Source organism: Theropithecus gelada, chromosome 11, assembly GCF_003255815.1.
Source record: "Theropithecus gelada isolate Dixy chromosome 11, Tgel_1.0, whole genome shotgun sequence".
In the NCBI taxonomy this organism is placed as follows: Eukaryota; Metazoa; Chordata; class Mammalia; order Primates; family Cercopithecidae; genus Theropithecus; species Theropithecus gelada.
In genome coordinates, this window is record NC_037679.1 from 125234369 (window position 1) to 125261511 (window position 27143).

General features: G+C 41.1%; 1 protein-coding gene and 1 non-coding gene across 5 annotated transcripts in view; one reads left to right on the plus strand and one right to left on the minus strand.

Moving 5' to 3' along the window:
• DENND5B (DENN domain containing 5B) overlaps positions 1 to 27143 on the minus strand; it is a 203312-nt gene that overhangs the window by 42917 nt on the left and 133252 nt on the right. For all 4 annotated transcript variants that reach the window (XM_025401854.1, XM_025401853.1, XM_025401852.1 and 1 more), the window contains 4 exons: positions 24449 to 24985; positions 20670 to 20901; positions 16208 to 16358; positions 5227 to 5320 (listed from right to left, as the gene is read on the minus strand). In XM_025401854.1, the coding sequence (XP_025257639.1) occupies positions 5227 to 5320; positions 16208 to 16358; positions 20670 to 20901; positions 24449 to 24985 (1014 nt within the window). The remainder of the gene's footprint in view (positions 1 to 5226; positions 5321 to 16207; positions 16359 to 20669; positions 20902 to 24448; positions 24986 to 27143) is intronic.
• Positions 22677 to 22780, plus strand: LOC112635715. Its single transcript, XR_003122048.1, has one exon. It is a non-coding gene; the product is annotated as a small nucleolar RNA U13 (small nucleolar RNA).

Here is a 27143-nt window from a genome sequence, read left to right on the forward strand (position 1 = left end):
GACCATATTTAGAAAATAACTGCTCTACAATATATAGTAAAAGTAGCAGTTTATTGGCTGGTAGTTGGGGGGCAGCAGGGAGACTGAGACAGCAAGCCAGCACATCCTCCCACAGGCACATATGTGAAATCTATCCTTACTATCTTCAGAGGAGAGCTTGATATTATAAAAGAAGATGCGTAAAATCCTTTGCATTCTTTAAAAAAGAGAGTTTGTACACTTAATATATTTCTCATTTGGAAGAAAACTAATCTGCTAAGTCTGGTACAAATAAAAAAAACCCCACTGATTAGGGATTCAACTAATCAGTTTACCTGCTACCTCCCAATCCTTGTGATGAAAGGCAAAATTAACAAAATAATGTTTTTTTCCAGTCAAATCACTTTTACAGTTGTCTCTAATTCTCAATTTTATCTTATTTCTTTGACCCTCTTAAAAATGTTTGAAGCAGAGGCCAGGCGTGGTGGCTTACACCTGTAATCCCAGCACTTTGGGAGGCCGAGACAGACGGATCACAAGGTCAGGAGTTCGAGACCAGCCTGGCCAACGTGGTGAAACCCCGTCTCTACTAAAAATATAAAAATGTGACAGGCGCCTGTAATCCCAGCTACTTGGGAGGCTAAGGCAGGAGAACTGCTTGATCCCAGGAGGCAGAGGTTGTAGTGAGCCAAGATCGTGCCATCGCACTCCAGCCTAGGTGACAAGAGTAAGACTCCATCTCAAAAAAAGATGCAGCAGAAAGAAGTATAAATAAATGTTATGGGAACTGCAGAGTTTATTTTATTTTTTGGGATGGAACCTCGCTCTGTCGCCCAGGCTGAAGTGCAGTGGCGCGATCTCAGCTAACTACTACCTCTGCCTCCCAGGTACAAGTAATTCTCCTGCCTCAGCCTCTTGAATAGCTGGGATTACAGGCACGTTCCACCATGCCCGGCTAATTTTTTTTTTTTTTTTTGAGACGGAGTCTCGCTCTGTCACCCAGGCTGGAGTGCAATGGCGTGATCTCGGCTTACTGCAACCTCCACCTCCCAGGTTCAAGTGATTCTCCTGCCTTAGTCTCCTGAGTAGCTGGGATTATAGATGCACATCACCATGCCTGGCTAATTTTTATATTTTCAGTAGAGACAGGGTTTCACCATGTTGGTCAGGCTGATCTTGAACTCCTGACCTTGTGATCCACCCACCTCGGCTTCCCAAAGTGCTGGGATTACAGGCGTGAGCCACCACGCCCGGCCATAATTTTGTATTTTTTAGTAGAGACAGGGTTTCACTATGTTGGTCAGGCTGGTCTTGAACTCCTGACCTCGTGATCTGCCTGCCTTGGCCTCCCGAAGTGCTGGGATTACAGACGTGAGCCACCGCGCCTGGAGAGTTTGATTTTTAAAATCTATCAACCATTACCAGCAGAGAAGTCAAATGTAACAAGGTCTATAGAAATGGTCTGAAGGTTAGTTTTATTTATTTATTTTTTTCTTGAGATGAAGTCTTGCTCTGTTGCCCAGGCTGGAGGGCAATGGCTCAGTCTTGGCTCACTGCAAACTCCGCCTCCTGGGTTCAAGCAATTCTCTTGCCTCAGCCTCTCAAGTAGCTGGGATTACAGGTGCTGGCCACCACACCTGGCTAATTTTTGTGTTTTTAGTAGAGATGGGGTTTCGCCATGTTGGCCAGGATGGTCTCGAATTCCTGACCTCAAGTGATCCACTCACCTCGGCTTCCCAAAGTGCTGGGATTACAGGCATGAGCCACCATGCCCTGCCTGTTTTTTGTTTGTTTTTTAAAGACAGAGTTTTGCTCTGTCGTCCACGCTGGAGTGCAGTGGTACAATCTTGGCTCACTGTAACCTCCGCCTCCTGGGTTCAAGCGATTCTCCTGCCTCAGCCTCTCAAGTAGCTGGCATTATAGGCACGCGCTACAATACCTGGCTAATTTTTATATTTTTAGTAGAGATGGGGTTTCACCATGTTGGCCAGGCTGGTCTTGAACTCCCGATCTCAAATAATCTCCCTGCCTCGGCCTCCCAAACTGTTGGGATTATAGGTGTGAGCCACCGCCCAGCCTGAATACTTTTTTTGTTTGGTTTTTGCTTTTTTGAGACAGAGTCTTGGTCTGTTGCCCAGGCTGGAGTGCAGTGGCGTGATCTCAGCTCGCTGCAGCCTCCGCCTCCAAGGTGCAAGCAATTTTCCTGCCTCAGCCTCCTGAGTAGCTGGGACTACAGGCACACGCCACCACGCCCAGCAAATTTTTGTATTTTTAGTAGAGTCAGGGTTTCACCATGTTGGCCAAGCTGGTCTCGAACTCCTGTCCTCAAGTGATCCGCCCACCTCATCCTCCCAAAGTGCTGGGATTAAAAGTGTAAGTCACTGCGCCTGTCCCCTGAATACTTTTTAAAGTCAATTATTGGATTAAAAATTAACCACTGTCAGCTGGTTGAGGTTGCTCATGCCTATAATCCCAGCACTTTGGGAGGCCGAGGTGGGAGGATCACGAGGCCAAGAGATCGAGACCACCCTGGCCAACATGGTGAAACCCCGTCTCTACTAAAAATACAAAAAAAAAAAAAAATTAGCTGGGCATAGTGGTGCGTGCCTGTAGTCCTAGCTACTTGGGAGGCCTAGGCAGGAGGATGGGGAGGTGGAGGTTGCAGTGAGCCGAGATCACGCCACTGCACTCCAGCCTGGTGACAGAGGGAGACTCTGTCTCAAAAACAAACAAAAAATTAAGCACTGTTAAAAGTTTATGTCCTGTTTTACATAAATGAAAACAAGCTAGATTGTGCCTGTCCTATGAGTGACCAACTTACTGAGCCCCCAGTACATATGGGGCAGGTACAGTTATTAGCCAACAGTGGATTCCATAGGGCCATGTGCAAAGTCTCCTTCTGGGCATCTCTGCTGGAGTCACAGAACTAGCAACATTCCATGGACATGCACAGAAAGGATACAGGGGGCGGCAAAAGGCCTCTCTTCACAGCAAGAAGGGAGGCTGCCTCTGCAAGTTGCAAAAACAGAGCAACTGCCTTTAAAATAAACAAGTGATGATAAAAATATCATCTGAAGGAAAAAACATATTTCAAGATGAAAAATACAGAACAGAGAGACACTTTTCACAAGAAATGCTTTTATAATACAGTCTAGAAGTAACCCCAGATTTCTTCTGAGATTACTATTGCGTTCTTCTTTATTTCTGCTTAAGAACAAATGAAACAAACCACTAGGAACTACCTATGAAAATATATCCTGTTATTCAATAAACACTGAACGAACTGCTCTTTAATACAGGCTCTCCCAGAATTTGCTAATAAACACCCTAGCCCTTTACCTGGTGTTCAACTTGTGAAGAGAAGACCATTGTACAATAGAGTTAAGCTAGTATGACATAATGGGCAGAAAATATAAGCAAGATTTCTAAGTGACTTGTTGCCTCAAGTGAACAGCAGTTAGTGAAAGCCGGCATGCAGGGTAAATGGAAAGAATATTGGCCTAGAAGTCAGGAGTCCTGGGCTATAGGCCCAGCTCTGTCTTTGTGTGCTTTTAACTCTGGGCAAATCTCTTGGACTTCAATTTAATCATGTCAAATTGGACAAGATGACCTTAAAGATTCCTCTTGGCACTGAGATTCTATGTTGATGACTGAACTTTCTGACCACATAAAATACAGACTAGGAAGGGGAAATTAAAATTCTGTGGAGATAAAACCTGGCAAAAGAAAGGCTATTTGAAATTGAATCACATCTGTATTTCTGGAAAACGCTTAAATAAAGGGGAGTTTGTATATTTAATACATTTCCCCCTTTGAAGTAAGGCAATTTGCTACCTAGCACAAAAAAAATCCCACTGATTAGAGACCCGAATGATTAGTTTTACATGTCAGCAGCATAGAATTACTCATATCAGCACACACAAAAACAGAGAGGGAGTAAACATAACAAGAAACAGAGAGCAAAATGGGGAGTGTGAGTTCACATCGCAAGGTCATGTGAGGCATTCTAGAGCTATGTGCACTCACACATGTGTAACATTCAAGTAACACCAAAGACAAGATTGGGGGAACATCTGGTAAAGCACTTTCAAGCAAAGAACATACCAGGCAGCACTCAGAGAAGGATTTTTTAGGAAGTCGTGCAGGAGGAGGTGGACCCTGATCCCACTCCCAGAATGCCATGGAGTTCTGACAGACCAAAAGTTCCCCGGAAGGCTAAGAGGATGGAGAAGTGCCAATGACAGAAAAGCAAAAAAGAAAAGGATAGGGAGAAAGAGACAAGCAGAACAAGCATGCATATGATAAAATCACAGCAAAAGAGAGGGAAGGGAAGAAAATACAGTAGCCAAAAAAAAAAAAAAAAAAAAAAAAGCACTACACAGGTGATGTTTCAGTTCTTAATAAAATGTTTAAAATCATACATGTACGAACACAACAAAAACAAAAGATGTTTGGGGTTATGTTTTCTGCTTTATTTTTACAAATTTGATTCTAGAAAACAGTTAACAGCTCTTCTGACTGGATTTCTCTTTTGATCATAAGAAACACAACAATCAGGCTGGGCATAGTAGCTCACACCCGTAATCCCAATACTTTGGGAGACTGAGGCAGGAGCACTGCTTGAGCATGGGCAACACAGCAAGGCACTATATATATGTATACTGGCATATACATATAGTGGCAGATTTCACACAGAAAAAAATCAAAACTTACTTGTAATTATTCAAATGGATAATTATGGTCTTATTTTCAAACAGTACAAATAAAGTGTAAGGATCTTAATTTAAAAATAGTTTTCAAACACTTTCAAAAATATAAAGTAGATTCAAAGATTCAAGAAAAAAAAAATGGTGCCAGCAAGCCAAGAACAAAGCATAGGCAAGTACATCACACTACTTATTACAATATGCTTGAAACTTAGAAATGTCTAGGCTTCTCATGTAGACAATTTTTCTCCCAATATGAGACATAGTAACTGAAAATTTATCCTAAACTTGATCTTTACTTGATGTAATACACAGAAAGTCTTGTTTTAGAGCCTTATTATAGATGTCTTAAAATTACAAAAATGGAAAAAAGGGTGTTTTCTGCTATATGCCCATACAAAAAGATTAATATTTTAAACTATAACTAAACAGTTCTTTTTTTTAAAGAACATTAAGAATCTACACAATGACATCTGCTAGAAGGAATAAGCCTAGTTCATGGCACTTGCTGTGAGGCACCCCAGGAAAGTAGATCACATACCTCCCTCAAGTCGTTGTCCAGCCCAACATGATCAGAATGCTGGCGAAGGCGTTCTTTCCTGCGCTGTGCAGTGGCACTCCGACTTACCCAGCGACTGAAACAACCAAATTATTTAAAAACGTGTTCCTTATATTTAAAATAGAATTAACCATTCAACACAAAAGACTGACACACACATTTTAAAATCAATTATTTAAAAAATATATAGCAGCTTTGTTAAAATATAATTAAAATACCATACTATACACCCATTTAAAACACACAACCAAACAGTTTTTAGTATCTTTCCAGATACATGCTGTCATCATCACAATCAGAACTTTTAAAAACTGAGGTCAAAAAGGCACAGAATCAATAGACTTTAGATACTTACATACATAACAATAAGTCAAATATTAACTGAGTTAGTCCTTGATTATATTAAGACATATAATAGTAATGCCTTGACTTGTTCAAAGTATTATGAATATTTTTTAATACAAAGGAGAATATTCTCAAAACCCATAATTTAGAATTACTTAATTCTAGTGTCCTAAAAGAACAATAGAAATGTATGAAGCTTCCAACTTTTTAAGGAAAGATTTCTATCAAACTTGGCTGGGTGCAAAGGCTTACACCTGTAATCCTAGCACTTTGGCCTGATTACTTGAGGCCAGGAGTTCGAGACCAGCCTAGGCAACATAGTGAGACTCTGTCTCTACAAAACATTTAAAAAGGCTGAAGTGGGAGGATAATTTGGGCCCAGGAGTTTGGGGATGCAGTGAGCCATGACTGCACTCCTGCATACCAGCCTGGATGACAGTGATATCCCGTCTCAAGAAAAATAAAAAGATTCAAACTCAGAAGAGTGAGTACTCATCTGTACAGTCTTAAGGGTTGTGCTCAAAGACCACTGTGATTCCTTTTTGCTCTAAAATTTCATGATTGTGTTTCTGAAGTGATAGCTTGTGTTTATCAGTTGTTTTAGAACATATTTATAATATAAACTCAGTATCAAAATACGCAGGACAAATGAGTTTAAAATAAAACCTGAGCTCTTTTCCATGGCCTATAAAACTCTAAATATAAACAGACCTCTGCTTCATTCCCTCTGATCTTATATCACTTCTCCCCTAATTACTATGTTCTAGTATAGTAACCTCCATTCTGTTTCTAAACGATTAATAAAATCATTGCTAGTTCTATAATAATTTTCTCCGCTACTGAACTGCTGGTATTGAAACTGCCTTTCAGATGAGATCAGGTGCGTTCAAGGTGGTATGGCCAAAGATGTAAGAGTTGCCTTCCAGCTCAAATACCTTTGTTTTTAGTTAATAATTATTCAACTCACGTGCCCTAGACCCAGACCTGCCCTAGATGATATGAGGGGCTTAAAAATATATGTTTCCCTTATTCAAAGGTCCTTTTGTGGCCAGCCTAGCTACCTACAGACTCCAGCTTAGTGTATATGACTCAACCACCCAGCGATTATCCCTAATCACTCCTTTCTCTCTACCATCTTCACTCAGCCAAGAATTTAGAACCTGGCTCAGTTTTCTTCCCTGCTACGGGAAGTACAAAGACTATACAGATAACTTTGTCTTAAAATTCTGGGGTTGTCTAATATGCAACTTTACCTCCACTGCGCTTTAGACGCAACCAGGACATCACACTAAATCAAATGGTCATCCAGAACTCCTCTACCTGAGAAATCCTGAACTCCACCATCTTAGCCACTGACCCCCATCTCCCATCACATTAGCTCTTCCATGCCTTGACTCTCACTTAAGACCCCTTGTGCTTTCTCTTCTTTCTGTTATGAGCCTAAATTCTGTGGAAAGCCACCTAAACTACTCCCATTCTAGCACTCTCTCCTCTGTATTAATTCTCTACTTCCCTCCTTACCTGCCCACTAGAGCCCCAAACCCTGGATGAAGACTATCCCCTCATTTCCCTATTCCTGTACCCACACAGACTAGTTCCCAATTTCCCTCACAACTACCTATGAATCACTTCACCTGTCTTTTATCAACTCTTCCCCATTCTCCTCAAAGACTACTGCAAACTCTTTACCCTCAGGTACCCTCGCTTCTTTCTTCCTGCCTTCCATGTAAGACAATGCATGCACATAAACATCCTCATCTTTCTTCTGATCTCAAAGTATAAAATATATTAGCCACGGCTCAAAACTATGTCTTCCACCTGCATCCTTGACCAATTCTCGTCTTTTCAACCCGCTCCATTAGTCACCTCCTCTGCTGTATCACCAATCTTTCAGTGGAATCTCTTCAGCTGACAAGCATGTTGGTCTTCCTCGTGGCCCTCTGTAGTCATGTTAACATCTGTTTCTTCACACCTCTCACGTAAAAATTCTTAAAATATTTATACGTAAGACTTCTACTTACTTACATTTGGATCTTCAGTTCATTTCAAACTAGCTCCTTCCCTTGAAAACACTTTTTAAAGTTTTTTTGTCTGTTTGTTTGTTTGAGATAGAGTCTTGTTCTGTCACCCAGGCTGGAGTGCAGTGGTGCGACCTCAGCTCACTGCAACCTCCGCATCCTGGGTTCAAGTGATTCTCCTGCCTCAGCCTCCCAAATAGCTGGAATCAAGGGGGCACGCCACCACACCCAGCTAATTTTTGTATTTTTAGTAGAGATGGGGTTTCACACCATGTTGGCCAGGCTGATCTCAAACCCCTGACCTTCATGTGATCCGCCCACCTCGGCCTCCCAAGTAGCTAGGATTACAGGTGCAAGCCACTAATGCTCAGCTAATTTTTGTATTTTTTGTAGAGACAGGGTTTTACCATGTTGCCTAGATCAGTCTTGAACTCCTGAGCTCAAGGCGATCTGCCTGTCTCAGCTTCCCAAAGTGCTGGGATTACAGGCGTGTCTGTTCCCAGTTGCTTAACCCCGCCCCCCCACCGCCTTTTGTTTTTTTGGGATGGAGTCTCAGGCTGTCATCCAAGCTGGAGGGCAGTGGCATGATCTCAGCTCACTAAAAGCTCCGCCTCGCGGGTTCAAGTGATTCTCCTGTCTCAGCCTCCCAAGTAGCTGGCTACAGGTGTGTGCCACCACACCCGGCTAATTTTAGTATTTTTTAGTAGAGACAGGGTTTCATTATGTTGGCCAGTCTGGTCTTGAACACCTGACCTCAGGTGATCTGCCAGCCTCAGCCTCCCAAAGCGCTGGGATTACAGGCATGAGCCACCGTGCCCAGTCCTAAAAATCCTCTTGATGAAGCCACTGAAATCCCTAACTGCCAAGTCCAATGGCTATTATTTGATCCTTAGCTTACTCAAACCCTCTTCTACATTTAGTACTGTTGATCACTCTTTCTACTTTAAAGCTCCTGCAATTTTTTCTTTTTTTTTTTTTTTTTTGGAGACAGAGTTTTGCTCTTGTCACTCAGGCTGGAGTGCAATGCCGTAATCTTGGCTCACGGCAACCTCCACCTCCCGGGTTCAAGCAATTCTCCTGCCTCAGCCTTCCAAGTAGCTGGGATTACAGGCATGTGCCAACATGCCCACCTAATTTTTGTATTTTTAGTGGAGACGGGGTTTCACCATGTTGGCTAGGCTGGTCTGGAACTCCTGAGCTCAGGTAGGTGATATGCCTGCCTCCGCCTCCCAAAGTGCTGGGATTACAGGCGTGCGCCACCGCACCCGGCCCACCTCCTGAAATTTTCAACCTCAGTGTTTCAATGAAATAAGCTCTCTCACCTCTGAGACTTTGTCCATGAAGTTTTCTCCCAACTTTCATTCATCTTTCAGATAGATTAGAGGCCACTGCTTCCAGAAAATGTTCTATGACTCTTCCAAATCTAAGTTAGCTACCCATCCTGTACGCCTCAATTATAGTATCTATCACAGAGTATTATAGTTACTTATCTCCCTTTTCTATAAAATCTCCTCTAGAAGGGCCAGTATCTTGTCTCTCAGCTATCTTACTAGCAAAGTCTACTATATCACCTGCCCCTTCTCTCTCTCTCTCTTTTTTTTTTTTTGAGACTCAGTCTTGCTCTGCCTTCCAGGCTGGAGTGCAGTGGCATGATCTCAGCTCACTGCAAGTTGCAAGATCCGCCTCCCGGATTCACGCCATTCTCCTGCCTCAGCCTCCCGAATAGCTGGGACTACAGGTGCCTGCCACCATGCCTGGCTAATTTTTTTGTATTTTTTAGTAGAGATGGGGTTTCACCTTGTTAGCCAGGATGGTCTTGATCTCCTGACCTCATGATCCACTCGCCTCAGCCTCCCAAAGTGCTGGGATTACAGGCGTGAACCACCATGCCTGACTATCACCTGCCTCTTCTATAAATACAATTAAGTAAACAGAGATGCAATCTAACATGTAGGTTTACAGATGTTCATCACAGCATGTATATATGTAATAATACACTGTATTTCCTTTATTCCAAGACTCACATTTGGGCTTTTAAATGTTCCTGAAATTAGGATGCATCTTTCAGTCCATATGCACGTTTAATATATAATTTTTCCTAAAAGCCTTTGAGTTAATTGCAGATCTTACAAGAGTAGAATCAATATACTCAAAACAACCGAAATGTTCAACAGTAGAGGGTAGTATACAATGAAATCTCATGCAGTCATTAAAAAATTCAAATTTCTAATAAATATGACAATCCTCATGATACAGTAATAAAAAAAGTATAACATTCTATAAACATTTTAATTTCATTTCAAAAACAAGATGTGGGCCAGGTGCAGTGGCTCACACCTGTAATCCCATCACTTTGGGAGGCCAAGGCCGAGACAGGACAATCACGAGGTTAGGAGATTGAGACATCCTGGCTAACAGGGTGAAACCCCATCTCTACTGAAAATACAAAAAACCAGCCAGGTGTGGTGGCGGGCACCTGTAGTCCCAGCTACTCAGGAGGCTGAGGCAGGAGAATGGCGTGAACCTGGGAGGCGGAGCTTGCAGTGAGCCGAGATCGTGCCACTGTACTCCAGCCTGGGTGACAGAGCGAGACTCTGTCTCAAAAAAAAAAAAACCCCAAACACAAGATGTGTCCACTCCTGTTCTCCTGCTCCCTTATCCTTGCTATGTAAGAGCATAATATCACATTTTAACATTCCATGGTGATGGGATTCTGAGTGGTTAAAAATTAACCCCATCACTTTCTAATCCAGATTTTTTTTTTTTTTTTTTTTTGAGATGGAGTCTCACTCTGTCACCCAGGCTGGAGTGCAGTGGCTTGGTCTCAGCTCACTGCAACTTCTGCCACCCGAGTTCAAGTGATTCTCCTGCCTCAGCCTCCCGAGTAGCTGGAATTACAAGCTTCAGCCACCGTGCCCCGCTAATTTTTGTATTTTTAGTAGAGATGGGGATCCACCATTTTGGCCAGGCTGGCCTTGAACTCTTGACCTCATTATCCACCCGCCTTGGCCTCCCAAACTGCTGGGATTACAGGCGTTAAGCCATCGCGCCTGGCCAATATTCCAGATTTTTAAAGAGCAAACATTATATCAATCTATTTTAAAAATTTTTCTCAGCTCTTACCTATCATCCCCATGACCTGTACTCATTACACTATCCTAAGAATACTTACTTTTTTTTTTTTTGGGCAAAGTATCACTCTGTCGCCCAGGCTGGAGTGCAGTGGCATGATTTTGGCTCACTGTAACCTCCACCTCCTGAGTTCAAGCGATTCTCATGACTCAGGCTCCCAAGTAGCTGGGATTACAGGTATACACCACCACGCCAAATTAATTTTTGTGTCTTTAGTAGAGGCGGGGTTTCACCATGTTGGCCAGGCTGATCTTGAACTCCCGGCCTAAAATGATCCACCATCCTCAGCCTCCCAAAGTGCTGGGGTTATGGTGTGAGCCACCATGTCTAGTTGAATACTTACTCTGGAGTGTATCTTAGACAGCACAGAGCTAGATATAATTTAAAAAATTATCACTTTTGCCACTCAGAAAAAGTCATGTTACATTACTGAAAACAATTTATTATTTTTATTATAAAGAATCCAGTGTGGGAAAAGCTTAAATGAGAATAATGCTTCTTTTGTTGCTTTAAAACTAATTTACAGCTGGGCATGGTGGCTCATCTAATTCGAGCACTTTGGGACGCTGTGGCAGGAGGATCACTGAGCCCAGGAGTTCAAGACTAGCCTCGGTAACACAGGGAGACCCTGTCTCTATAAAACACAAAAAGTTAGCTGGGCATGGTGGCATGTGCCTGTGGTCCCAGCTACTTGGGAGGCTGGGGCAGGAGGATCACTTGTACCCAAGAGGTTGAGGCTGCAGTGAGCCATGATCATGCCACTGCACTCCAGCCCCGGCAACATAATGAGACCCTGTCTCTAAAAAAAGAAAAAAAAAAAATTACATATGCCTTTGGTATCAAGCTTGTGAATAATCTTATTTCAGTCAGTTACTTAGGGGAACACTGGATAATCATTGTTACAATGGTATCAAGGAAGGTAGCACCTCTCAAAATAGTTTCTTAAGAAGAGGAATAGGTTTATGGTTTATATCAGGGAAAAATGTGCAAAGATCTAGTTACAGATCTTTGAAGTGGAATCCTTGGAAATGTCTCCAAAGCAAAAGATCAATGTAAGACTGTAAAAAGGATACAAAAAGAATCGGGGGTGAATGAAAATTATGATCCATAAAAAAACACATTAAGATTCTGAAACAGAATACAAATACAACCTGAAGATCTTTAAGGGGAAAGAACAGAATATAAATAACAAAATGTACAAACACCTGGGTGTAGATATTTGATATGGAGGCCTTGAAAATAGCCCTGTAGCAAAAAAAGTCAGTATAACACAAAGTTTGCTCAGGAATTTAAAAAATTAGGGTTAATGGGCAAGATAGTCCAAATAAATAGTAAAAACATGAAACAGAATATAAATACTAACTAATGGACTTATATAACAAACCAAAGTAAGGCGCAAAAATATAAATGGCATAAAACTGTGCCCTTGGCAGGCAGAAAAGGATAAAGATTAACTTAAATATAACCAGCTCTTACTATATGCTCTGTGGGACAAAATGGCCTACTTAATTTTATTTTCAAAACAGGGAAATGAGCACTGCTTAAGAAAATTGCTATGAAGTCCACACATTCCTGGTCTTGTTAAGTAAGTAATTTATTCTTTGCATTAAACTTTATTTACTGAGCATAATTTTACCAATGATAATCACAACTGCTGAAATACTAAAGACTGCTTATTTGGTTCTGTCTTGTAAACAGCATATGAAGTTCTCTCTAACAGTTGATCCACCATATATACAGGCATGGTTATAAATCCATTTACCCCACAATTGGGACATTGTGGTAGGAGGATCACTGAGCCCAGGAGTTCAAGACTAGCCTGGGTAACATAGGGAGACCCTGTCTCTATAAAACACAAAAAGTTAGCTGGGCATGGTGGCATGTGCCTGTGGTCCCAGCTACTTGGGAGGCTGGGGCAGGAGGATCTTTTCTCTGGACTATATCTACCTGAAATGTAATGACTGAGGCTTAGTGTGGAAACCGTAAGGCTTATGGAAAACCGTAAGATTATATATAAGGCAAAAACAAGAAAACAAGGCTATAAGATTTCAAAATTAAACTCCTCCTTCCTAAGCACTCCCTATTTTTCTTTCCCACTTTGTTTTTCTTCATACCTCTTACCATCTGACACGTTATTTGGCATATTAAGTTCCTTTTTCTGTTTATTTGCACTTGAAAGCAGAGATTTTTGTTGTTTTGTTCATTAATAAACTCCTAGTAACTAGGACAGCCCTCACATATAGTAGGAGTTCCATAAATATTTGCCAAATGAATAAATGAACAATCTAATGCCATCAAAAGAGCCGGGCGCAGTGGCTCACGCCTGTAATCCCAGCACTTTGGGAGGCTGAGGCAGGAGGATCACCTGAGGTCAAGATTTCAAAACCAGTCTAACCAACATGGTAAAACCCTATCTCTACTAAAAAAACAAAAAAAAATTATCCTGGCGTAGTGGCGCATGTCTGTAATCCCAGCTACTTGGGGAGGCTGAGGCAGGAGAATCACTTGAACCCGGGAGGTGGAGGTTGTGGCAAGCTGAGATCGTGCCATTGCACTCTAGCCTGGGCAACAGAGCGAGACTCTGTACAAAACAAAAAGAAAACAAAAACTGTTAAACTAATAGTCTATCCAGATCAAAGTGATTTGAACAATTAGAATACTTCACAAATAAAAGAAAAAATAAATAAACTGATGGCTAATCTGCCTTATGGAAAATTCTCCTAGTTATCATCCACTTCTGAAAAATAGAACATTGTATCTAATATCATTATCTGTAAAGTTTGAACCCTAACAACCATCAATATCTATTAGCGCATTTCTTTTCTTTTATTTATTTATTTTTTAAAATAAAGATGAAACCTCACTATGTTGCCTATGCTGGAGGTTATTCACAGACACAATCATTGCACATTGTGGCTTCTAGCTCCTGGCCTCAAGAAATACTTCCTCCTCAGCCTCCTAGTAGGTAGTACTGGGGAGTGCCACCATGCCTCACTTCTTAGCACAGTTTTTAAGTTCCGTGTGTATAAAAGCAGGGCCAGCCCTTCACTGGAGGGTGAAACCCTGCAAACTAAGGTAAGTACAATAAAAATTTCAGTCATTAGTTATTTGCTTCTGTCTTGTAAGTAGCATGTTAAATCCTCTTGAACAATTTTCCTCCCCAAGACTTTAGTATAAACATTTGCATTTTCTACAAGAGGAGAAAATTTCATTCTGAATATATAACTTTTCCATATTTCTAGTGAACCATCCTCTAATACTGTCTTCATTAAAGTTGAGACAGCCTTTTAAATGAAAGGTCAATCAAATGAAGGGTTTTTTGTTTTTGTTTTTTTGAAAGAGGGTCTTTGCAAGGTCGCCCAGGCTGGAGTGCAGTGATGCCATCACATCACGGCTCACTGCAGCCTAGACCTCTCAGGTTCAAGTGATCCTCCCACCTGAGCCTCACCAGTAGCTGGGACTATAGTCACATGCCAGCATGCCTGACTGCCTCCCAGGCTCAAGCGATTCTCATGCCTCAGCCTCCCAAGTAGCTGGCATTATAGCCTCCCAAGTAGCTGGGTATGCACCACCACACCCAGCTAACTTTTGTATTTTTAGTAGAGATGGGGTTTCGTTATGTTGACCAGGCTGGTCTTTAACTCCTGGCTTCAAGTGATACACTCGCTTAGGCCTCCCAAAGTGCTGGGATTACAGGCATGAGCCACCACACCCGGCTTAATTAAAAAAATAAATTTTGTAGGAGGTTGGCCCGGTGGCTCACACCTACAATCCCAGCACTTTGGGAGGCCAAGGAGGTCAGGTTGCTTGAGCCCAGAAGTTCAAGACCAGCTTGGGCAATAGGACAAAATCCTGTCTCTACAAAAAATACAAAAATTAGCTAGGTGTGTTGGCATGTGCCTTTAGTTCCAGCTACTTGGGAGGCTGAGGCAGGAGGATCACATGAGCCTAGGGAGGTCAAGGCTACAGTGAACCAGGATCAGGCCATAGCACTCCAGCCTGGGCAACAGAGTGAGACCTTGTCTCAAAAAAAAAAAAAAAACCATGTATTTTTTTTGTAGAGACAGGGTCTTCCTATGTTGCCCACACTGGTCTCAAACTCCTGGACTCAAAGTGATCTTTCTGCCTCGTACTCCTAAAGTGCCAGGATTACAGGCGTGAGCCACCGTGCCTGGCCCAAGTTTTTTTTTGAGACAGGGCCTCGCTGTGTTGCCCAGGCTGGATAATAGTGGTGCTCATAGGTCACTGAAACCTCCACCTCCTGGGTTCAAGTGATCCTCCCACCTCAGCCTCCCAAGTAGCTAGGGATACAGGCATTTGCCACCACACCCAGTTTCAAATGAAGTTGTTGTTGTTGTTGTTTTTAATCTACAATTCTTTTTAATACTATTTTTATTTTTTGAGACAGGGCCTCTCTCTGTTGCCCAGGCTGAAGTGTAGTAGTACAATCACGGCTCACCATAGCCTCAACCTCCCGGGGCTCAAGTGATCCTCCCACCTCAGTCTCCTGAGTAGCTGGGACTATAGGTGCACACCACCATGCCCAGATAATTTCTGTATCTTTTTTGTAGAGACAGGGTTTCGCCACAGTGGCTAGGCTGGTCCTCAACTCCTGGGCTCAAGCTATCTGCCTGCCTCGGCCTCCCAAAGTGCTCAGGTTACAGGCGTGAGCCACCATGCCTGGCCACAACTCTTTCACTTTACTGTTTGGTGTTCCTTTTCTAAGTATTTAAAAGGATACTAATACTAAAAATTTTCTTTTCAAAAAATTTTCTCTTTAGCTCTTGAAGAGGGAAGATGGAGCCTAAGAATATATCTTGCTACCCAAAGTACTACCCTGTCTTCTCTGGAACCACTCCTCTTAACAAAACCCAGTTTAAGGCAGAGGTGAGACATCTGAAGGCTCTTTAATCTGGAAGGATCTCATTAGACTGGTGTGACAGGCTGTTATTAAACTCTCTTATGTTCTCCTAAAAGCTGGAAAAGGCAAGGAAGGATCATTCCCTAGAAGCCTCGAAGGGAGCACGACCCTGACAATTCCTTGATTTCAAATTTCTACCTCCCAAAACTGTGGAAGAATAATTTCTGTTGTTTTAAGCCACTGAGTTTGTGGTTCTTTGTTATAGCAGCCCTAGGAAACTAATACAGATGATAAAGGTCTAACCTTTCTAAATTCCATTAGATAGTATTATCATTATATTTAAATCGCCATTTAAAGTGTGGCTTTTCCAAGTGTACTTTGCTTGAAAAAGAAAAAAAAATCTCTAGACTTTGGTTTTTTTTAAATGATGGATTTAAAGGTCAAGCACTCACAGAAGTGTCAATCCATATTTTAAATGCATTAATGTGGTCTTGAAAAAAGTAATCAGATAGATGTTTAATAGTTAAGCATTGTCCATTTGAGTTGCAGAGCACCCCACCCTTCATTCATTCCTTCAACCAACTACTCAAGTGAAGAACATGCTTACTTGTTATTGGTTGGTCCTGTTGCCAAGACATCGGACTGTAACTTTGGAAAGAACCCCTGCTCATATTTGCCTTGACCAATTTTCATATCAAGTAGATGTGGGTGGATTGCAGTGTGATCCATTTTCATCAGTCTCTGTTCAATTGATTGGGCTATAAATTAAATTTATAATAAATTAGAGACATTTCATTGCTAGCCCTTCAAAAATAATGCTTCCTCCACTCATGCACCTCCAGAGAACCCAATCACTCCGACACTCTGAAACAGACTGTGTGTGTGTGTGTGTGTGCATGCGCGCGCGCATGCGTGTATGTTTCGAGACAAAGTTTCGCTCTTATTGGCCAGGCTAGAGTGCAATGGCACAATCTTGGCTCACTGCAATCTCCGCCTCCCGGGTTCAAATGATCCTCCTGCCTCAGCCTCCCAAGTAGCTGAGATTGCAGGCATGCGCCACCAGTTCCAGCTAATTTTGTATTTTTAGTAGAGATGGCGTTGCATCATGTTGGTCAGGCTGGTCTCGAACTCCTGACCTCAGGCGATCCACCCTCCTTGGCCTCCCAAAGTGCTGGGATTACAAGCGTGAGCCACCGCGCCCGGTCTTGAAATAGATTTTTACAAAGGCTCTTCAGAAATTAGTATAATGTAAGTATAAAAACGTTAACTTTAAGTAAATATTGGATGATTGATTTTCATGGTATTTTCTGCCTTTGTCAAAATCAGGGCAGCGGGGCTGAAAAACCTACAATTTTGTATTGAAACAGTTTCCCTTAAGTGAGAAATTCAATATTCTTACACAAAAATACGGTTCTAAGTACAACATTAAAGAAAATGATAGCAAATAAAGTACTTTTCTTGAGCTGAAATACAAGTTAAAGAGAAGACACAAGCACAATGGCCTTATTAACTTTACTTCTTTGTACAAAGACCTATTAAATATTCATGGTTCTCCATCGGTAAAAACAAGCAATGGTGTGAAGTTTATTACCTCACTTTTAGCAGCAGTCACATTCTCATTAGTAGGAGTCATTTACGAGTGTTTATTAGATCAAGAGGGTAATACAGCAAAAGTTAAATAACCAGGCATTTAGAATGTTCAGAGGATAAGAAACTGGCCTTTGGAAGAAAAAATAGGTCAGTGTTAAGATGTGATTATTAAACATTTCTATTTTAAAGCCACTAAAAGTCAGGGATGTTGGAAGATGTCTCAAAGACCCCAGAAACAGTGACCTATTTCTCAGGTAAACAAACAAATAAATAAAACCTGATCTTAAACATTTTAATCAACTGAATTGTCAAGAGCAAATATAATATTTTAGAAGCAAGACTAGGTCTCCGATCCTCTGCCTGGAGATTACTTAAAAGGGGAGAACAAGCAGTAATGGTAGTTGTGTGATAAACAGAACACACTGTGGGAGCTGCTAATTTTGTGACTTAAGAACAAGGTGCCTTTATAAATATTTCATAGAATCAGTTTATGTTGCCCCTTTTCCTTTTTTTTTTAGATGGAGTGCAATGGTGCAATATCAGCTCACTGCAACCTCCAACTCCTGGGTTCCAGCGATTCTCCTGCCTCAGCCTCTCGAGCAGCAGGGATTACAGGCACCCACCACCATGCCCAGCTAATTTTTCTATTTTTAGTAGAGACAGGGTTTCACCACGTTGGCCAGGCTGGTCTCGAACCCCTGACCCCAGATGATCTGCTCTCCTCAGCCTCCCAAAGTGCTGGGATTACAGGCGTGAGCCACTGTGCCTGGCCACAGTGGTATATTTTCAAGAGTATTATATAATTTCTGCAATGACAGTGGGAGTACCAAACTGTCTGAGAGGCTGAAAGAAAATCTATTTTAATTGGAAAGACTTTCTGGAAGCACACAATTAAGGTATTGGTGCTTAGTTCCATCTAAAAAATTCCATCAGGAAGGGAGAAATGAAATTTGTGCAACAAGGCATTATGCTATTCAAATGGCTATTAAGGCACTGGAATTCATTTTATTCTCTGAACAAGGATAGACAATTTCATTAACTCTACTTCCTAAATTTCCAAAACCACATAGGTAATTGCCACTTCCTGAAGGGGCTCCAAGGATCTACCCTGATTCGTGGGAATACGACAGGGTGATGTTTCTATGGTTACATAAAAGACATCATTTACATACTTCTCCCTTACATACACTAACGCTTCAGCATCATCATTCCTGACTTTGATCTATTTAAGTGAAGTGGGAAAGGCAAGCAAGCAAGACAGGCAGATCAAGGAAGTTCCACATTTGCCGCCTCTCCTTTTTCTCCAGAGGAAAAGTTGCTATCAAATAACTCCAACATTTGAAGGGAAAGAAACAAAAGGGAGGGCCATCAGGTGACAGGTATCTGCTTATGTGGCAAAGAACAGGTTAGGGACCAGGCATAATTGTATAAAATAAGTGTGGACTAGTACATTTTACATAGTTCTTTCTTGAATGAAGAGCTAACATGATGTTAAGGCTTCCTGTGCCAGAAATCAGTCAGACCTGGATTCAAACCATGGCTCGACCAATCACCAGCTATGCAACCACAGGCAAGTTACTTAACCTCTCAGTTTTCTCAACTGTAAAATAAGGGCAGTAATAAAACGAAATAAAAGTAAGTATTCCAGGCCGGACATGATGGCTCATGCCTGTAATCCTAGCACTTTGAGAGGCCAAGGCAGGTGTTTTGTTTGAGCTCAGGAGTTCGAGACCAGCCTGAGCAACATGGTGAAACCCTGTCTCTACCAAAAATACAAAAAATTAGCCGAGCATGGTGGTGTGCATCTGTGGTCCCAGCTACTTGGGAGGCTGTGGTGGGAGGATCACTTGAACCCAGGAAACAGAGGTTGCAGTGAGCCGAGATGGCACCACTGCACTCCAGCCTGAGTGACAGTGAGATTCTGTTTAAAAAAAAAAACGGGTGCTGGGCCAGTCACAGTGGCTCACACCTGTAATCCCAGCACTTTGGGAAACTGAAGCAGATGGATCGCTTGAGCCCAGGAATTCAAGACCAACCAAGATAAGATAATTACCTTAGTAACATGGTGAAACCCTGTCTCTACAAAAAAAATCACCCAAGGGTGGCGGCACATGCCTGTAGCACCCATTCCCCAGGAGACTGCAGTAGGAAGATCACCTGAGCCCAGGAGGTTGAGGCTGCTGTGAGCCATGATGGCGCCACTGCACTCTAGCCTAGGCAACAAGTGAGACCCTGTCTCAAAAGAAAAAATAAAAAAAAAATTCATGAACAACACCTGGCATGATGACTGACATAGCAAATACTCATGTTGGCTATTAATATGATTATTTTTTTAATGGACTATATTACACTCCTAGACGAGACTGGCTAAGACTTAATTTCTTTCTTTTTTTTTTGAGACGGAGTCTCGCTCTGTTGCCCAGGCGGGAATGCAGTGGTGCCATATTGGCTCACTGCAACCTCCGCCTCCCAGGTTCAAGTGATGCTCCTATCTCAGCCTCCCTAGTAGCTGGGATTACAGGCGCACGACACCACACGTGGCTAATTTTTGTATTTTTAGTAGAGATGGGGTTTTGCCATGTTGGACAGGCTGGTTCTGAACTCCTGACCTCAACTGATCTGCTGGCCTCGGCCTCCCAAAGTGCTGGGATTAAAGGTGTGAGCCATCATGCCCGGCCTGACTCAGATTTAATTTCAATAAATGAAGCTATTATAATTAATGGCACTACCAAAGCAAAGATACTGTTTTAGTATGTAAATTAAGCAGAATCTAAGATTTACTGTTTTAAATAAATACTTACCCTTTCTTGGATATAGAGAAGAGGTGAGAAGTAAAAAGGAAACATAAGTAGCAAGACAGAAATTAAAAATTTTTCCATTAGACAATAAAGAGAATAAAACAAAAGTCAGGCTGGACACGGTGGCTTGCACCTGTAATCCCAGCACTTTGGAAGGCTGAGGAGGGCAGATCACCTGAGGTCAGGAGTTCAAGACCAGCCCGGCCAACACGGTGAAACCCCCATCTCTATAAAAAATACAAAAATTAGTCAGGCATGGTGGCGCATGCCTATAATCCCAGCTACTTGGGAGGCAGAGGCAGGAGAAATGTTTGAATCCAGGAGGCGGAGGTTGCAGTGAGCCAAGATCGCACCACAATACTCTAGCCTGGGTGATAGAGCAACATCCATCTCAAAAACAAAAACAAAAAAAACAAAAACAAAAATCGTAGCAACCTTCCAGTCATACTTGATTCAATTTATTATTGTTTTTCCTCTTCTGACTAAGAGATAAGGAAAGTCAAGTAGGAGTGGGACTCAGAAACAGAAACAAAAATTTACAAAGCATTTTGTGATAATCGGACCAGGATTAGCCATGAAGTCTAAAACTGAAAATTAATTTTGTTGTACATAAGGTCAACAATTTGTGGGAAAAAAGCGATCATGGATTTTAATTTAATTTAAAAGGCATGGCAAATGTACCTGCTTCTTTTAAAGTGCTGCATTTCTGATATATAGATGTCCGCAAGGTGGGTGCCCTTACATTATAGAGCCTTATCTTATCAATCCGAGAGTCAAAGACCCGAAGCAAAGGATCTTTCTCTTCCCACTGAGACATAATTTTATTATCAATAAAGGTGGCAAACATCTGTGTTTCAATGAAGCGTGAAAGAAATGGCAGGTAAGGCTCAGGCTGGTCAGACAGAAAGGAAGCCTGTAATGAGATAATTAGGAAATTATTAGTGCAAAGAGATCATCTCAACACTACACGATAAGCCTGAAAATTATGTTAACTCAGGACATTCTTTTTAAATCTTATAAAACTGACACTTGAAATTCAAAAATCCTTAAAAATCCACTTTTCTTTCCATTTTCCTAAATTCAGAAAATGTAGGTCACTTAGGTCTTTAGCACTGATCTTATTTTACAAAATTGATTTACATTCTGATCCTTATGACCATTATGTATAAGAGAGGGCATCAGTAATGAAAGATGGCAGAGAAGTTGCTATACAATTGTCAATCATCCACTTCACTTGCAGTTAAAAATTTTTATCCCTTTCCCCAATGGGTTGTAATTTCTTCTGTTCTCTATTCCTAGCCTATGAAATATACTTTCAAGCCATAGGTAGTGAGATGATTAACTGATACAATAAAGATAAACATATCAGCATTAATCTTAAAAAAAAATACATGGAATTTATGCTTATGGGTGAAATTCTTTTGTTCTTCTTCAAGTGAATGCTTTTCTAGACTCTTTAACTCTGCGAGAAATCAATAGATGAGTGTTAAGCCAAGGTCAAATTCCTTCCACACCTGTGCTGACACAACAGTCCCAGCCTTAACAACTAAAAAAGGCACTGCCTGGAAGCTGGGCATGGTGGTGGCCACCTATAGTCCTAGCCACTAGGGAGGCTGAAGCCAGAGGATCCTGTGAGCCCAGGAGTTCGAGGCCAGCCTGAAGAAACATAGTGAGACCCCGTTTCCAAAACACAAACAAAAAAACCAAAGCACTGCCTGAAAAACCATCAGAAGCAAGCCTTTGGAGAACATGTATAATAAGCTGTACACCTTTCCTGTTACTAGCCTGTCTGATGCATGGGATGGTTCAGTACATCGTAATCAGTTCCTAATTCAAAGTGTCATTTTTTTGTTGTTGTTCTTCCATGTTCATGTGTGTACAGGAATTCTAGACTCAATGCAATACTAAAATCTGGAAGTAAATTTAGAAGTAAATTCCTATTTTGGTTGCTGGGTTGGTTTTTATTTTTGTATGGCAGAAGCTAGAAGGCGAAAGGGGAAAGAGGGAGTAAGTTCTGACATAAGGTGACTTTTAAAAATACTCATCAGCTTGTTGCTAGCATATTTATTTTCATTCTGAAATTTAGGAGGTCTTTTTAAAATTTCCTTAGAGAAATCCACGTATTCACTTTAAGTAGTTCCATAGTTCAGGTGTATATACATAAATCCAAATAACCAAAGAGATTCACAGTAGTCTCTAGAAATCAGTTCACCTCCACCAATAAACATCTTACTTTTCATACATCAAATAGCCTTTTTTAAAAAAAGTGGGCCAAAGATCTGGCTTTTGATATTCAGACCCTCACAGACTATAAAATTTTAGGTCATCAAAGATTTGGCTTGTAGGACTAGTATGTCCTGCAAATTTTCCTAGTGAAGGTAATTACAAGCCTTCTGGAATCCAACAGAAAATTTTCATTTCTTTAGGGGTTATATAAAAAGAATTCCATTTATATAGTTTGAGGCTACATAAAGATTAGGAAGGAAGGATGTATCAGGGCTTCATTTAGGTAAGAATTTGAATTGCCCCAAGGATAAACCATGGATATACACAGATTAGTTCTAAGATAGATAGGAAAAAGTATGAAAAATTGTTGAGTCTAATGAGAAAGGAACCTAAGGGCATACACTTAAAGAAGTGAAGTCTTGTTAATATTAAAGAAGTTTTCTCAAACATAAGTGCACCAGGATGCTTTTGTAGTTCATAAATGTAATAACTGGCTTTTCATGCTCATGTGTGAGATATACCTTCCTCAAACTTTGTTACCATGTTGGCACATTACCTGTCTGATGTGGGGAAAAACAAAGCACACCAGAACATAACTGTTCAACATACAGTATTATCCTCCAACAGAAAAAATATCTGATGAAGTAAAAAAATTATCTTTCATTTTTTTGAGACAGGGTCTCACTCTCTAGCCCAAGCTGGAGTGCAGTGGCATCATCTTGGCTCACTGCAGCCTCAACTTCCCAGGCTCAAGTGATCCCACCTCAGCCTCCAGAGTCACTGGGACCACAGGTGCACACCACTGTGCCTGGCTAATTTTAAAATTTTTTGTAGAGATGAGTTCTCACTATGTTGCCTAGGCTTGGTCTCATACTCCTGGCCTCAAATGATCCTCCAGCCTCAACCTCCTAGTGTTGAGATTACAAGTGTGAGCCACCATGCCCAGCCACTATGTACCTTTATGAAAATTTTTAATTATTTCCAAAAATTCTCCAATATTGTAAATTAGCCTCTTGGAATGCATCAGCCCCTTTAGAAGGCCTTTCATGACATAAGAGAGGCCACTTAGTGAAATCCATGATACATTCCAATACAAGTATTATACCTCAGCAATCACAGAGGCAGAGAACTAAACTACACCCTGGTGACCTAAAAGAGTTAACATACAACCCTAAGTGCACCTGTCTGAAAAATAAAATCTGGGAGATAGGTGAAAAAAAAACTGGCAGAAGAATCCAGTACCCCTTAGAAATCACAGGACAAGGAAAGCTGGTATTATTTTCTGACTTCCCTTTCCAAAGTCTTTGGAACCGTTTTATACTTACAGTCATAAAACCTAATTTAGTCACTCTTTTTCTCCTTTGATCTTAGAATGAGATAGAGAAATTTGGCTTCTGAAACCAAACTGTTAACTTTACATGGACAAGTTGTGACTTCTGATAGGATAAAGACTAAATAAATGATTTCTAGACTAAATAAATAGATTTCATAGAAAAGGAGTAGGCTTATTTAACTATACTTGATCATAAAATAAGAGTAAATAGAACTGTTACAAGGTCAAACAGTATTAACAGATTTGGAAAACCTGCAAAATGTAAGTTTCTATAACTTCTTTCTTTTTTTTTTTTTGAGCTGGAGTCTCTGTCTGTTGCCCAGGCCGGAGTACAGGGGCGTGATCTCGGCTCACTGCGACCTCCACCTCCCTGCCTGGGTTCGAGTGATTCTCCTGCCTCAGCCTCCTGAGTAGCTGGGATTACAGGTGTGTGCCACCATGCTCGGCTAATTTTTTGTATTTTTAGTAGAGACGGGGTTTTGCCATATTGGCCAGGCTAGTCTCAAACTCCTGACCTCATGATCCGCCCGCCTCGGTCTCCCAGCGTGCTGGGATTACAGGCATAAGCCACCATACCCAGCCTGTTTCTATAATTTAAGCATCTTTAAGGTAAAGAAAAATTTTAAATAAGATTACAGGCAATTTAACACACAATTTAATGACCAGCTCAATGAGCTGGTTGATTTGCTTTCTTGTAAAATTATTTTACCTAATGTAAAAATACTTGGTAAAGCAAAGTTCCTAATGGGCTGGAAGATGAAAAGTCTGCATTTAAAAAAGGTTAACAAAATCAATAATATATGGATAAGCATAGGCACAGAAGAAGAAAAAACTTAAAAATTTAAAATATCAATAATAAAGCCACTAATAACCACAAAAGGAAAACTATGGTTCTTTTTACTTTGTCAAAGTTCTGCATCTGTTCCCGGTTGGTCAGCCAGGATTCCATATCCTGAGCAGTCTGAATGACAAACGCTTCATAATCTGCAAACATCTGTGTAAAGCGGTTAGCAAAGACCTCTCGGAGCTGTACATTGAGCTGGTAGTCCCTTAGTTCTGCCTCTTCACACTGCAGTTTTAAATCCTTGTCTTTTTCACCCAGAGAAGCAGAAAGGTCCATTTTTTCCACAGCCACACCAGTCCGCTTGGCCAGAGCCTGCAAGCGGGCTATGGTTTCATTGCCCTTCAGTAACTCATACATGCTGATGTTATTAGTGGAGACATTGCCATTCTTTTTGTCATTGACCAAGTCTTTCAGAACCATATTCTTCAGTTTGCTGGTACTCTCACTGCAATGTAGGCTGCCCTCAGGAGGGATCCCAAATTGAACAAGAACCTCAGAGAGTTCTTGGATAAAATCCACTTTATTGGGGAACTGTGGAAATTCTTCAGGCAACTCAATAAAATGGTTGTCAATGTCCACAAAACACAAATTAGCCTGAAAGAGAAAATAGGTTTAAAATAAAGAAACTGTATGTTCTAAAATATTCTTGGAGCCACAGTGGCTCACACATAATCCCAGCACTTTGGGAGGCCAAAGCAAAAAGACTGCTTGAGCCCAGGAGTTCGAGACAAGACTGGGAAACACGGCAAGACCCTGTTTCTACAAAAAGAAAAGAAAGTCTTGCCAACTATTACAAACAAAAGCATAGATTATGGCGCCTTTTGTTAATCTTTGCAAGGTTTAGAATTTCTTATTCTTTAAAAATAACCTCTTTTTCCATCATTTTCCCCTATATGATTATTTTTATACCATACTTAATATATATGAAAATTTTCTCTGGGTCTCAGCAATATATTATAATCTGAATATGATTTTCTAACATTTGGCATCCATTAGGCATTCCTATGTGGGTAAGGGTGCCCAGACTCATAAGACCTTACACATACATGGTATTAGGTAAAATGCTCACTGAATGCACTTGAACTTTCTTTGCCACCTCACTGCTCTAATATCTGTAATTTAGAATTGACAATAATCACTAAAAACCAGCAGCTGTAGTATCTCCCAATAGGACGAAACTGGCAAAATCAATCCAATTCACAGATAATCCACAAATTTTAACTTTACTCAAAATTCACTGAACCTCCCAGAGCAAAACCATTTCAGAAGTCATTATACCTAATGCAGGAGGCAGAGAGAGGTGGTAGAGGCAAGTGCATATATAACTGTGCACTTGATTGACCTTTGAATAATTAAGAGTTCACACAAGATATTTTTGAGTTGAGAAAAAGAGGTGACAGAAATCAGAAGAAATGTCTTTTTGAGTTTGTTTATACTTCACATTTGGAATTTATTTTGAATAAATATTTTAAATATTTTTCAAGCAGATATAGAAAATTCAAGAGGCCAAAGCATATGTATAAAGTTCTGATTATCCCTCAGGTATCTGTAGTAGACTCTAAACAGTATTTTACCTTTACTGTACATACTCTCTTAATCAGGACAAGGTTGTTAGTTAAAAAAGAAGGTTGTGCTGCTAGATTGGGGGATGGGGTGCCAAAATTGTAGCCCATCACATAAAAATAATATTGATTACATTAATGGTTGAACACAAGACATGGGGTGGAAGTCAATAAACAAAATAGGAAGCTTCACTGTGTTTTTCTCCCCGGCTCCCCTACCCCTAGGTCACCAAGAGGAAAATTCACACTGTTCTTTGATCTAGATGGCAAAGTAAGGGAAAACGGGAAAGCAACCAGTTGGGTCTTTGTTTTTCTCTTTTGATCTTTGCTCTTCATGTTAGATACCAATTAGCAAGCAGCATACATAAATTCTAAATTAAGTTCAATAAAAACTCAAAATGAGGCCTGGCATGGTGCCTCATACCTGTAATTCCAGCACTTTGGGAGACTGAGGTGGAAGGATGACTTGAGGTCAGGAGTTTGAGACCAGTCTGGCCAACATGGTGAAACTCTGTCTCCACTAAAAATACAAAAATTAGCTGGGCATGGTGGCATGCACCTATAATCCCAGCTACTCGGGAGGATGAGGCAGGAGAATCATTTGACCTCAGGAGGCAGAGGCTGCAGTGAGCCAAGATCGTGTCACTGCACTCCAGCCTGGACAAAACACAGAGAGACTCTGGCAAAAATAAAATAAAATAAAATAAAAAAATAAAGTAAAATAAAATAAATTGATTTTCCTCCATTCAAAGCCAGATGATCAACAATGATTCCTAAAGCCTGATGTAATCTTTGAATCTAGCCTTTTAATTTTGCAGATGAAAAAACCGAGGCCAAAGAAGTTAGGTGACTTTCTGGCACCTGTTCCAAATGTGCACCCTCAAACAGACTGGTGGTTTATGGCCTTTCCCTGATATTTTTCCTCACCTCCAATGTCAGTAGTTTTCTCTAAATAAATTAAGAGCTGAAATGACACATCTTGCTGAGACAGTAGCACTGCCTACACCATTCTTTTCTTTTCTTTTTTTAAGATGGAGTCTTGCTCTGTCGCCCAGGCTGGAGTATAGTGGTGTGATCTCAGCTCACCGCAACCTCTGCCTCCCGGGCTCAAGCAATTCTCTGCCTCAGCCTCCCGAGTAGCTGGGATTACAGGTGTCCGCCACCATGCCTGGCTAATTTTTAAATACTTT